The sequence below is a fragment of the Lissotriton helveticus genome, chromosome 7 (genome assembly GCF_964261635.1).
Source record: "Lissotriton helveticus chromosome 7, aLisHel1.1, whole genome shotgun sequence".
NCBI classification, from domain to species: domain Eukaryota; kingdom Metazoa; phylum Chordata; class Amphibia; order Caudata; family Salamandridae; genus Lissotriton; species Lissotriton helveticus.
Genome location: NC_136068.1, coordinates 1,707,167,418 through 1,707,178,791, shown reverse-complemented (window position 1 = coordinate 1,707,178,791; position 11,374 = coordinate 1,707,167,418). Strand labels below are relative to the sequence as shown.

Genomic DNA, 11,374 nt, shown 5'->3' with positions numbered 1-11,374 from the left:
AGAGAGTGAAGTAGGCAGATCAGTAAGTGTGAGCAATATGTCATCTGCATAAAGAAGTATTTTTGAGATCCCTGCTGGTGTAGGAATGCCTGCTATTTGTGAACACTGTCTTATTGCCGCAGACAGCGGTTCAAGTGGAAGAAGGAACAAAAGAGGTGAATAAGGGCAACCCTGGTGGGTTTCTCTTTGCACTTAAAAAGATTTTGAAAGGAAACCTCCACACTACACTTGTGCAGATGGTGTCTCAAATAACCATTTGACCTTAGAGATATATTTTTGCCTAATCCCAGTGTATGTAGTGTACGGAACATATAGCTCCATTCAATATGGTCAAAGGCCTTCTCAGCATCTAATGATAAGGCTACTGTGTCTTCCCTAGCATCCTTGGAAAACCTGAGTATGTCAGCCCAAGTGCGTAGATGGTTGCGAAAGTTTCTGCCTGGCAGGAATCCCACTTGAGAATTATGAATGAGTCTTTTGGCAAGAATGGTGGCTTGATAAGAATGGTGGCTAATAAGGTTTGTTCTTTTTAAGTTATCCCAAGGATTCAATTTACAGGTCTAATAAATTATCTATGACATTATGATGGGAAGATACAAGTCTCACCCTTTCACTCCTGTGTTTCTCCATCCAGGCGTTTCGTTGGCAAATGACCTTGGCAGAGAGTTCATAACGGGCTTCATGCAGAACACAAATTCCACAGAAGTTGAAGACAGTCTGAAACTGATCATTACTGCCTTCTCAGGCCCAACATTCATCAGTATCAGGATCTCCAGCAACACAGAACAGTGGACTGTTTTATTACAACAGGGGGAGACCCAGGCTGTGAAAATCCCTCAAAGCTCGGAAATGATCGGAAGCACTCGCTTTCCATCCAGCATCCTCATCAACAGTGACAAAGACATCTCTGTGGTTTCTGTGAATGAGAAACCCAACTCTTTGGGATCAGCTGCCCTTCTGCCGGTGCCAAAGCTTGGCACTCGATATTATGTGGTGACCCCAACCGGAAGGTCAAAGTGTTCATATAAAGAGTTTTCAGTGATTAATTCTGGATTCACCAACAAGATCATCATCAACTTCAAATGTCAGATGATGTTCACTGGAGAGGTAATTTCTCCCACGAAAAAGCTTATAATCACGCTGGAGCCTTACCAAGCGCTGCAGCTACAGAGTGAAGACGACATGTCAGGCACCATGGTGACTTCTGAGAAGCCCATTGCGGTGCTGAGTGGTCAAAGCTGTGTCTGGCAGGACAACATGTGTGACCATGTCTATGAACAGCTCACGCCTGTCTCAAACTGGGGAAGAGTCTTCCTTGTGCCCCCTATGGAGGCCAAGTCCAACTTTGACTTTGCTTATGTTGTGGCTTCCCGTTGGAACACATACCTGACATACATATCTGGCCAAGCTAAGTACAGGAAGAAACTGGGTAATGGTGAGGTCTTTAAAATAGAGGTCAAACCCTCAACTCCTATTTCTATTTCTGCCAGTGCAGCCATACAGGTCCTCTACTATCAAATGAGACAGTCTCTGGAGCGTGGGTCTTTTCTCATCAGTCTGAAGGACACTTCTACATTTTGCACCTCCTACAGTGTCTATGGACTTGTGAACTTTAACAACTCAGCAGCCATAGTAGCGATGACCTCAGCCATCAGTGGAATCACCGTAGACAGTCAGCCCCTCTCAAATATCCAGTGGGGAAAGATTCTAGGGACAGAGTATTCCTGGGGCTTGGTCAGCTTCAGTAGCGCACTTACCTCACACACCGTGGAGCACCCCAACACTGCATTTGCCCTCCTGAGCTTTGGGAATGCCTACCAGCGGGCATATGGGACCTCAACTATTTGTTCCCGAGGTAAGTGGGGTCATCAATGGCAGGACAAATCCAGGGGATGCAACACTGACAAGCCCACCCTTTTTCTCTTTACATCTTTTCCCATTTGGCCAATTCTAGAGTCCCTGACTTCCCTGGCACTGTTCAACTGTTGGCATCTCCTACAGACCTAAAAGCAATGAGGTGTCACCATGTTCCTAGAGGTGTAGAACCCAGTTCCACTTGAGATCTGTAGTGCCTGTGACTAACAGTAGAATTGTGAGGTAAACAGTGCAGACTATGCCTTTCAGTTTACCTAAGGATTATGCTTGCTTGTTTGCGTGTCTGCATAGGTATATTAGTGCAAGAACATCCAGCAGAATTATGTCTCTTCATTTCTGCACAGTGTTTAAATGATAGCTGTCTGTCTGACATATGGATATATAGACTAACATTTTTTCCCTGTGTGGTACACTTCATTTGGAATGTACAAAGTTATCTCACAAGAAAGGAGTGCTATACAATACACTGCTGAGCGGACGTGTATTTAAGGTTTCACACATTTGAACTACAAAATGAAATTACATTTCATAGTTTTGCAATCGTGTTACATTTGCAATTGGATGTAAAGTGAGATTAATAGATTTGTCCAGAATCACACAATTTTCAGTCAAGTACTGGAGCCGGTGTTGTTAGCCAGGTCCATAAACGCCCCGCAAAAAATATGTAATATTTCGTCTTGTTCCCTGGTCATGTTGTATTATGCAATGCTTTTTATGTTAGGTTTTTCATGGGAGGTTTCTTTTTTAACAACTTTATTTTTTTTCTTTTCTTTTCAAATCTTTAGCAAAGAAAATAAACATGTCACACAATTATAAACAATATGGGTCCGATTCACAAAGGTAAAGTGAGACGAAAGTCTAACTGTACGAGTTTTGGTATTCACAAAGGACATTTACTACTCGTAAATGCCCTTTGTGAATACAAAAGTTGAACTTTACGACATTTGGTATTCACAAATAGCATTTACGAGTAGTAAATGCTCTTTATGAATACCAAAAGTTGTAAAGTTAGATTTTAGTCTCACTTTACCTTTGTGTATGGAGCCCAATGTGTTCCCACCAAAAACAAGTAGTAAAAGGAGAAAAAGAAAAGCCATAAAACAATAATATAGCAAAGGACCAGTTCCACCCCAGCTTGACTCACAAGACCTACAATAGCTATCAAACCCTGTGGGCGTACATGTATCTGACCCATAAAGCTATCCTTCACAAAGGTCAATTAGGGTTTCAGATTTAATCAGAGGGTAACTTCTTATCTTTCACAGCTGCAGTCAGGCTCTCCATTGCATAAATATTCCAGATCTTTTCCTACCTCAATTGCATCGTAGGGAGTTTGGGTCCCTTCCAACGAAAGGCAATCACCAAGCGTACTGCCACCCAAAAATGTAATCAATTTACCTGAAAGGGGATTAAGTGTGTAAAGTACCTTTTCGTCCGGGGCTTCCAAGCGTGCCTGTAGAGGGTGAAGGGGTGAGCGTAATCCGGAAAATTTTGGAAATTTGACAAAACATATTTCCAAAAGTCAGAGATTACTGGACTTTCCCACCACATGTGAAAAAATGTGCCAAGAACCCCGCACCCCTGCCAACAATTATTGTCCGATCTCACCATGTGAGCCAGTCGGGCTGGAGTGCGATACTAGCGCAGGAGCAATACATATGCACTCTTACTGTACCGAATGCACATGGAAGATTTAGTTGCCAGATGGCACTCTATATTAACATATAATATATCCCACATACACATATTAATATATCCCCTATATTAACCCAGAGGCCCAGGTCAGTCGCCCTTTGTATAATATAGTCTGTCCTGGTCACATTTAGAGAGCTCTCCAGTGCCCTGTAGAAATGATTGTAGTATATATTTATTGTGCAGTTAATTAAAACCATTACAAAAAAGATATATGAGCATCGTTTATAAGCAATAAAACATTCGTTTAAAATAAGCTTATGACCTCAATTAAAAAGCGCACATCATCATTTATCATGTAAACACTGTGCCTGTAGAAATGAGAAGTCACTTTCCATTTGTCTCCGCCTCTCAAAAATATCTTCTATCAAATGCGTCCCCCGTGTACCTTCTCTAAGGGTGACAGACTGGCAAGTCCAATGGAGCAACTGAGTAACTCTATAAAGATCGATATGATGTAGTGAACATTCAGTCACCCACCAATCCCTGGTGTTTGGTGCAGCTTCAGCATATAGATCTTGAAAAGTGAGATCAGGAACCGTCCATCCAACCAGCCAGGGGGGAAATCTGGATTACCCAGAACCGGGGTGGGCAGGGACAGGTAGAGCTTTTACTGATGTGTACAATGTGCCAGCAGAAGGAAGGCTGTGGTGCAGCAGCCTGAGCAAATGTTTAAGAGCAAATCGACTCGCTAATTGTTCCAGTCGGACCCAAGGACTAAATGGGAGCAGAGACCCAATTCAAAGCCGGAATATGGTGGGCAGCAATGATACAACAGGCTATGTTAGACGGGGACCTGGAGGGTCGGCCGAGCACAGTGATCGCACAGACAGGTAACTTCCCCCCCACAGATGGACACCACACAAAGCTTATGGTAACACCTTTTATAGGCACTTCGGGTAGTAGAGTGGTACGATACAGGGCGATCAGGACACGATGATCCTCTCAATTCTAGTCTCTAGTAAGGGAAGGGGGTAGCGGGACAGTCTTGGTACCCACGGGTACGGGTGTGTAACGGTGATAGCTCACAATCCTCGAGCTCGGTGTTCGGATGGGTCAGACCGCGGCAGCGCCAGCAGGTCCCGAAGAGGTCGTAGGTGGCACGGGCCGCGGCAGCGCCAGCAGGTCCCAACGAGGATGGAGGTTACAACGGGCCGCGGCAGCGCCAGCAGGTCCCACGAGAATGCAGGTTGCAACGGGCCGCGGCAGCGCCAGCAGGTCCCACGAGGATGAAGGTTACAACGGGCCGCGGCAGCGCCAGCAGGTCCCACGAGAATGCAGGTTGCAAAGGGCCGCGGCAGCGCCAGCAGGTCCCACGAGGATGAAGGTTGCAGAGGGCCGCGGCAGCGCCAGCAGGCAGGACAATAGTTCACAAGGCAGGGCTGTGGCAGCGCCAACAGTCCGTCAAGGATGAGTTTGTCGCGGTGTCTCTCGACTCCAGGATACAACTGCCTTCCTGTCCTGGGGCTGCCTCAGTTATAGGGCTGGCGCCCTTTGATGTCCGGACCCTCGCTCTTGGAGGTCGGGAGGTCTGGGATGAGGGAGTCCAGACACCCAGCAGGGGGGTGGAGCCAGCGCCCAAGGAGGCTGGGGGTGCTCGGCACCTGGCGGGGGAGAGCCGTCGACACTTCGTACTCCCATTGACCTGCCAAGTGGGCCGTTCACCTCCTGGGTGGAGGGTGGTGCCGGGATGTCGGGGCCTGGCCAGGCCCAGGGTTGGGGTCGGGCTGAGGCCGCGCGGCCGCGTGGTGCTGTGTCCAAGATGGCAGCTGGGCCGGGCAATGGTGCTGACGGTGGCCCGGGCCCTGTCCTGCGGGGAGGGAGCGAGCCCTTCATGTGGCCTGTCCAACATGCGTCCCCCCCAGCTGAAGGCGGGGAGAGTCACCCATCTTCTTGGGGACTCTCCTCGTCGAGGCGGAAAAAGCGGGACAGGCCATCCGCGTTGGCGTGGTCCTGGCCGGGTCGATGTTCCACAGTGAAGTCCATCCCCTGCAGGGAGATGGACCAACGTAGTAGTTTCGGGTTTTCCCCCCGCATCTGCATGAGCCATTGCAGGGGTCGATGATCGGTCTGGACCCGGAAGTGGGTGTCGAAGAGATAAGGCCGAAGCTTTTTGAGGGCCCACACCACGGCGAAGGCCTCCCTCTCGATGGTGCTCCAGCGTCGTTCTCGGGCCAGGAGCCGTCTGCTGATGAAAGCCACTGGCTGGTCAAGTCCTTCGGGGTTCAGCTGGGAAAGGACTGCCCCAACGCCATGGTCGGAGGCATCTGTTTGGACGATAAATTCCCGACTGTAGTCGGGGGCCTGGAGCACCGGGGCGGAGCACATGGCGGCCTTCAGCTTCTCGAAGGCCGCTTGACAGTCTGGGGTCCAGTTGACCTTCTTTGGTTGGTTTTTGGAGGTGAGTTCCGTGAGGGGCCCTACGATGCTGCCATAGTCCCTCACGAACCGTCGGTAGTAGCCCGTGAGTCCCAAGAAGGCGCGGACCTCGGTCTGGGTGATGGGGGACTGCCACGACTGGATGGCCGCGATCTTGAGTTGCAGAGGGGCCACCAGACCGCTTCCCACCTGGTGCCCGAGATAGGTCACGGACCCCTGGCCAATTTGGCATTTGCTGGCCTTGATCGTGAGGCCAGCTCGTTGGAGGGCCTGTAGCACCTCTCGGAGGTGGTGGAGGTGGTCGGACCAGTGGTGGCTGTACACAGCGATATCGTCCAGGTAGGCGGCGCTGAATCCTTCGAGTCCTGCCAGGACCTGGTTTACTAGCCGCTGAAAGGTTGCTGGGGCATTCTTCATGCCGAATGGCATGACCTTGAAGTGATAGTGGCCATCCGGGGTAGAGAATGCAGATCGTTCTTGGGCCCGGGGTGTGAGACCGATCTGCCAGTAGCCCGCTGTCAGGTCGAAGATGCTGAGGTAGCGGGCAGCTCCCATGCGGTCGATTAGTTCATCTGCTCGGGGGATGGGGTGTGCGTCTGTTCTGGTGACCGCATTCAAGCCCCGGTAGTCGACGCAGAACCGGAGCTTCGGCGTGGTGCCGGGGGCGGCCGCTTTGGGGACCAGTACCACGGGGCTGGCCCAGGGGCTGTCTGAGGGCTCGATGATCCCGAGGGTGAGCATCTTGGCCACCTCCTCTTGGATGCAGGCCCGTACCCGATCTGGTACGCGGTAGGCCCGATGGCGGATAGGGGGACTGTCTCCCGTGTCCACGTCGTGTAAGCACCAGGGGGTGACCCCTGGGGTGAGGGAGAACAGGGTGGAGAACTGTAGCAGGAGGACTCGGCAGCCTTGGCGCTGTTCCAGGGTGAGGGCCTCCGAGAGTCGGACCCCGTCCACGGAGCCGTCCTTCTCCCGTGACCGTAGGAGGTCAGGGAGGGGTTCGGAGTCCTCCTCGGTTCCATTGTCGGTTGCCATCAGGAGGCTGAGTTCGGAGCGTACAAAGTGGGGTTTCAGTCTATTAGCGTGGAGGACCCGGAGAGGGTTTCGGGAAGATTCCATATCGATGAGATAGGTGACAGGGCTCTTGCGCTCGATTACTTTGAAGGGCCCCGTCCATTTGTCTTGCAGGGCGCATGGTTCGGTGGGAGACATTACCCACACTTGTTGACCGGGTTCAAATTCGATGGAGGATGCATTTCTATCGTACCACCTTTTCATGTCCTCCTGACTGGCCTCCAGGTTTGCTTTTGCCATCTCTCTGAACCTTCTGGTCTGGTTGCGGAGGGTTAGGAGGTACTTGAAAACATCTGGAGGGTTCTTTAGAGGGGGCATTTCCCAGCCTTCTTTGACTAGGCTGAGCGGGCCTCGCACCGGGTGTCCATACAAGAGTTCGAAAGGGCTGAAGCCGAGGGACTTCTGGGGGACTTCTCGGTAGGCAAAGAGAAGGCACGGTAGTAGCACATCCCACTGGCGACGGAGGGGCTCTTCCAACCCCCCAATCATCCCTTTGAGCGTGCGGTTGAACCGCTCAACCAGTCCGTTCCCTTGAGGGTGATAGGGGGTCGTGAATCGGTAGGTGACCCCACACTGTTGCCAGAGGGACTTCATGTATTTTGAGATAAAGTTCGTACCCCTGTCGCTGACGACTTCTCGGGGGAAGCCCACTCGAGAGAAGATCCCCATCAAGGCTCGACCCACTACTGGGGCTGTTATCGTACGAAGGGGGACCGCCTCAGGATAGCGGGTAGCGTGATCCACCAGGACCAGGATGAAGCGATGTCCCTGTGCTGTTCGGGGGTCCAGGGGCCCCACAATGTCTATTCCCACCCTTTCGAACGGGGTGGTCACCACGGGGAATGGTTGTAGGGGTGCCTTGAGTTTGCGGCCGCTCTTCCCACTGGCCTGGCAGGTCGGGCAGGACCGGCAATGGTTGGATACCTCGTTCCTCATTTTGGGCCAAAAAAAGTGAGTCACCAGGCGGTGGTAGGTCTTGTCTTGGCCCAGGTGCCCGGCCAGGGGGACATCGTGGGCTAGGTTCAACAGGAAGTCTCTGAAGTGGAGGGGCACCACCAGCACTCGCCCGGCCCCCAGTTCTGCGATTTTCTGTTCGCTGTACAAGAGATCATTGTCCCAATAAACCCAGTGGGCCCCGGTGGTGTCTCCTTGGCTCTGGGCGAGCGCTTGCTGTCGCAATCCCTCGAGGGAGGGGCAGGTCTTTTGCTCCTGCCGGAATTGTTCCTGGGTGGGCCCCCCTTCTTGACGCCACTGAGCCAGGTCGGGAAGCTCGGGGGGCTGTGTGGACCCCTCTGGGGTGGGGTCCGGGTGGTCGGTCTGGGGGAAGTCTTCTTCTGGAGTGATCGAGGGCGGAGGCGCTGCCCATTCTGGTTCTTCTGGTCTAGGGATGGTGCGGGTGGCCATGGACCGGGTGGTTACGCATGCCCAGTCCGGGAGACCCAACATCCCCAGATGCTCTCTTCTTTCCACAGCGGCCCACGGGGAGCTCTCGAGATCGTTCCCCAGGAGGCAGTCTACGGGGGCATCGTCACGGACAGTTACTTTCAGCATGCCGGACACTCCTCCCCATTCGAAGGGGACGCAGGCCATTCGACACAGGCTCTCCGAGTTGTCTGCCGATCGGACGGGGCAAAGTACGTTTGGTAGGATTTGTTCTGGGGTCACCAGGTGACAGCGGACGGCCGTCACACTGGCCCCGGTGTCACGCAGGGCCTCGGCCTTGCGCCCATTGATGCTCACCCATTGGCTGTACTTCCGAGTGTTGGCGGGCAGGGGAGTCCGCGGGACCATGTCTCTTCCTCCCAGGCATGCCAGGGTCATGGCGGCGGGTTCCCACTCGAACTGCTCCGACTCATAGGTCTCCGTGTCTTCGGAGATTTGTTCTTCTCCCAGGGCGGCGGCCGCCATCTGGCGGGGCCCGGGGACCTGGTTCTTCGGGCAGGTCGGGTCACTGGCATAGTGGCCGACTCGCTGGCATCGATGACACGTCACGTTAGCTCGGAACCCCGGGCGCATCGGGGGGTTTCCCCGGCCTGCTGGAGCCGGGGTGGCGTTCGTGGGTGCGGCCGGGGCGGCGTCTCTGCCCCGGCCCGGGCCTCCTCCTCCTCCTCGGGGACGATGGTGACCTTGGTTGGTTCTGTTCTGCTCATTCGGCCCACTCCGGGCCACTCGGGTGCTCTCCCACCGGTCAGCCTCGGTGGCGAGCTGCCGGGGTTCAGTCAATTTACTGTCGAGGAGGTGCTGCCTGAGCTCGACAAAGCAGTTGTTGGAGAGGTGCTCCCACACAATGAGATTGAAGAGTTGTTCGTAGGTGGTTACGTTGTTACCCTTGATCCACCCCTCGAAGGCTCGGCTGAAATAGTTCACGTATTCCAACCACGTCGTACCTGGGATCCGGGTGCAGTTGCGGAACCTCTGGCGGTACATTTCGGGTGTAAGTCCATATCGACTGAGGAGGGCGGCCTTCATATGGTCATAGGACGTCATTTGGTGGTCCGGAAGCTGCAGCAGGGCATCACGACCCTCGTTGACGAATCTCCCCCATAGACCGGCTCCCCAGTCACTTCGAGCGACCCGGTGGGCGGTCATGGCAATCTCATAGGCTTTGAACCACTGCTGTATGTCGTCGTTCCGGTGATATTCTCGGACCACATCCTTGGGGATGTGGACCTTCTGCTCGGTAGGACCCGGGGAGTGCGGTTGCTCGGGCACCCCTAGGTTGTTGTTCAGTTTGCGTATTTCTATCTCCGCTAGTTTGCACTCGTGCTCGTATGCCAGTCTTTTTTCTTCGAGGTCTCTCTGTCTCTGTTTTTCCTCTCGCTCTTCTCTGAGCCGTAAGTGTTCTAAGTTTATTTTTTGTTCCGCCAGTTTCAACTCTCCGTCTAATCTGAGTCGTGCCAAGTCTAACTCGTGTAATCTATTTTTTTCCCGCTCCTGGATCTCTTCATGGGAGGGGCCTGGTCTCCGTTCCTCCGTCCGGGTGGTGTTGACTTCCGGGGCTGCGGGGTCCCGGGGGGTTGCGGTATTTGTCTCTGTCCAGGCCTCTAGGGCGTTTTTGAAGTCTTCTTTTGTGCTTAGCCCGGTGGTAGCAATGCCTAAGTCCATGCAAAATTGTTTGAGCTCTCGGTGGTTGTATTCTTCCAGCTTTTCCATCTGGAACTTCTCCGCCGATCCGCTCTCTTTGGTCGTCATTGTGGTTTTAGTCGTAGGGTGAGTTACTGTCTGTACGGTACGCGTTGGTTCGGATCGCGCCGCTAGCCACCAATGTTAGACGGGGACCTGGAGGGTCGGCCGAGCACAGTGATCGCACAGACAGGTAACTTCCCCCCCACAGATGGACACCACACAAAGCTTATGGTAACACCTTTTATAGGCACTTCGGGTAGTAGAGTGGTACGATACAGGGCGATCAGGACACGATGATCCTCTCAATTCTAGTCTCTAGTAAGGGAAGGGGGTAGCGGGACAGTCTTGGTACCCACGGGTACGGGTGTGTAACGGTGATAGCTCACAATCCTCGAGCTCGGTGTTCGGATGGGTCAGACCGCGGCAGCGCCAGCAGGTCCCGAAGAGGTCGTAGGTGGCACGGGCCGCGGCAGCGCCAGCAGGTCCCAACGAGAATGGAGGTTACAACGGGCAGCGGCAGCGCCAGCAGGTCCCACGAGAATGCAGGTTGCAACGGGCCGCGGCAGCGCCAGCAGGTCCCACGAGGATGAAGGTTACAACGGGCCGCGGCAGCGCCAGCAGGTCCCACGAGAATGCAGGTTGCAAAGGGCCGCGGCAGCGCCAGCAGGTCCCACGAGGATGAAGGTTGCAGAGGGCCGCGGCAGCGCCAGCAGGCAGGACAATAGTTCACAAGGCAGGGCTGTGGCACGCCAACAGTCCGTCAAGGATGAGTTCGTCGCGGTGTCTCTCGACTCCAGGATACAACTGCCTTCCTGTCCTGGGGCTGCCTCAGTTATAGGTCTGGCGCCCTTTGATGTCCGGACCCTCGCTCTTGGAGGTCGGGAGGTCTGGGATGAGGGAGTCCAGACACCCAGCAGGGGGGTGGAGCCAGCGCCCGAGGAGGCTGGGGGTGCTCGGCACCTGGCGGGGGAGAGCCGTCGACACTTCGTACTCCCATTGACCTGCCAAGTGGGCCGTTCACCTCCTGGGTGGAGGGTGGTGCCGGGATGTCGGGGCCTGGCCAGGCCCAGGGTTGGGGTCGGGCTGAGGCCGCGCGGCCGCGTGGTGCTGTGTCCAAGATGGCGGCTGGGCCGGGCAATGGTGCTGACGGTGGCCCGGGCCCTGTCCTGCGGGGAGGGAGCGAGCCCTTCATGTGGCCTGTCCAACAGGCTACATTTGGGATCCCAAA

General features: G+C 54.1%; 1 protein-coding gene across 1 annotated transcript in view; it reads left to right on the top strand.

Moving 5' to 3' along the window:
• The first annotated feature begins 582 nt into the window (after positions 1-582).
• The window catches only part of LOC144769652 (IgGFc-binding protein-like), a 620,904-nt gene continuing 610,112 nt past the window's right edge, over positions 583-11,374 (top strand). The window contains exon 1 of the mRNA XM_078653827.1: positions 583-1,855. Coding sequence (XP_078509953.1) covers positions 583-1,855 — 1,273 coding nt within the window. The remainder of the gene's footprint in view (positions 1,856-11,374) is intronic.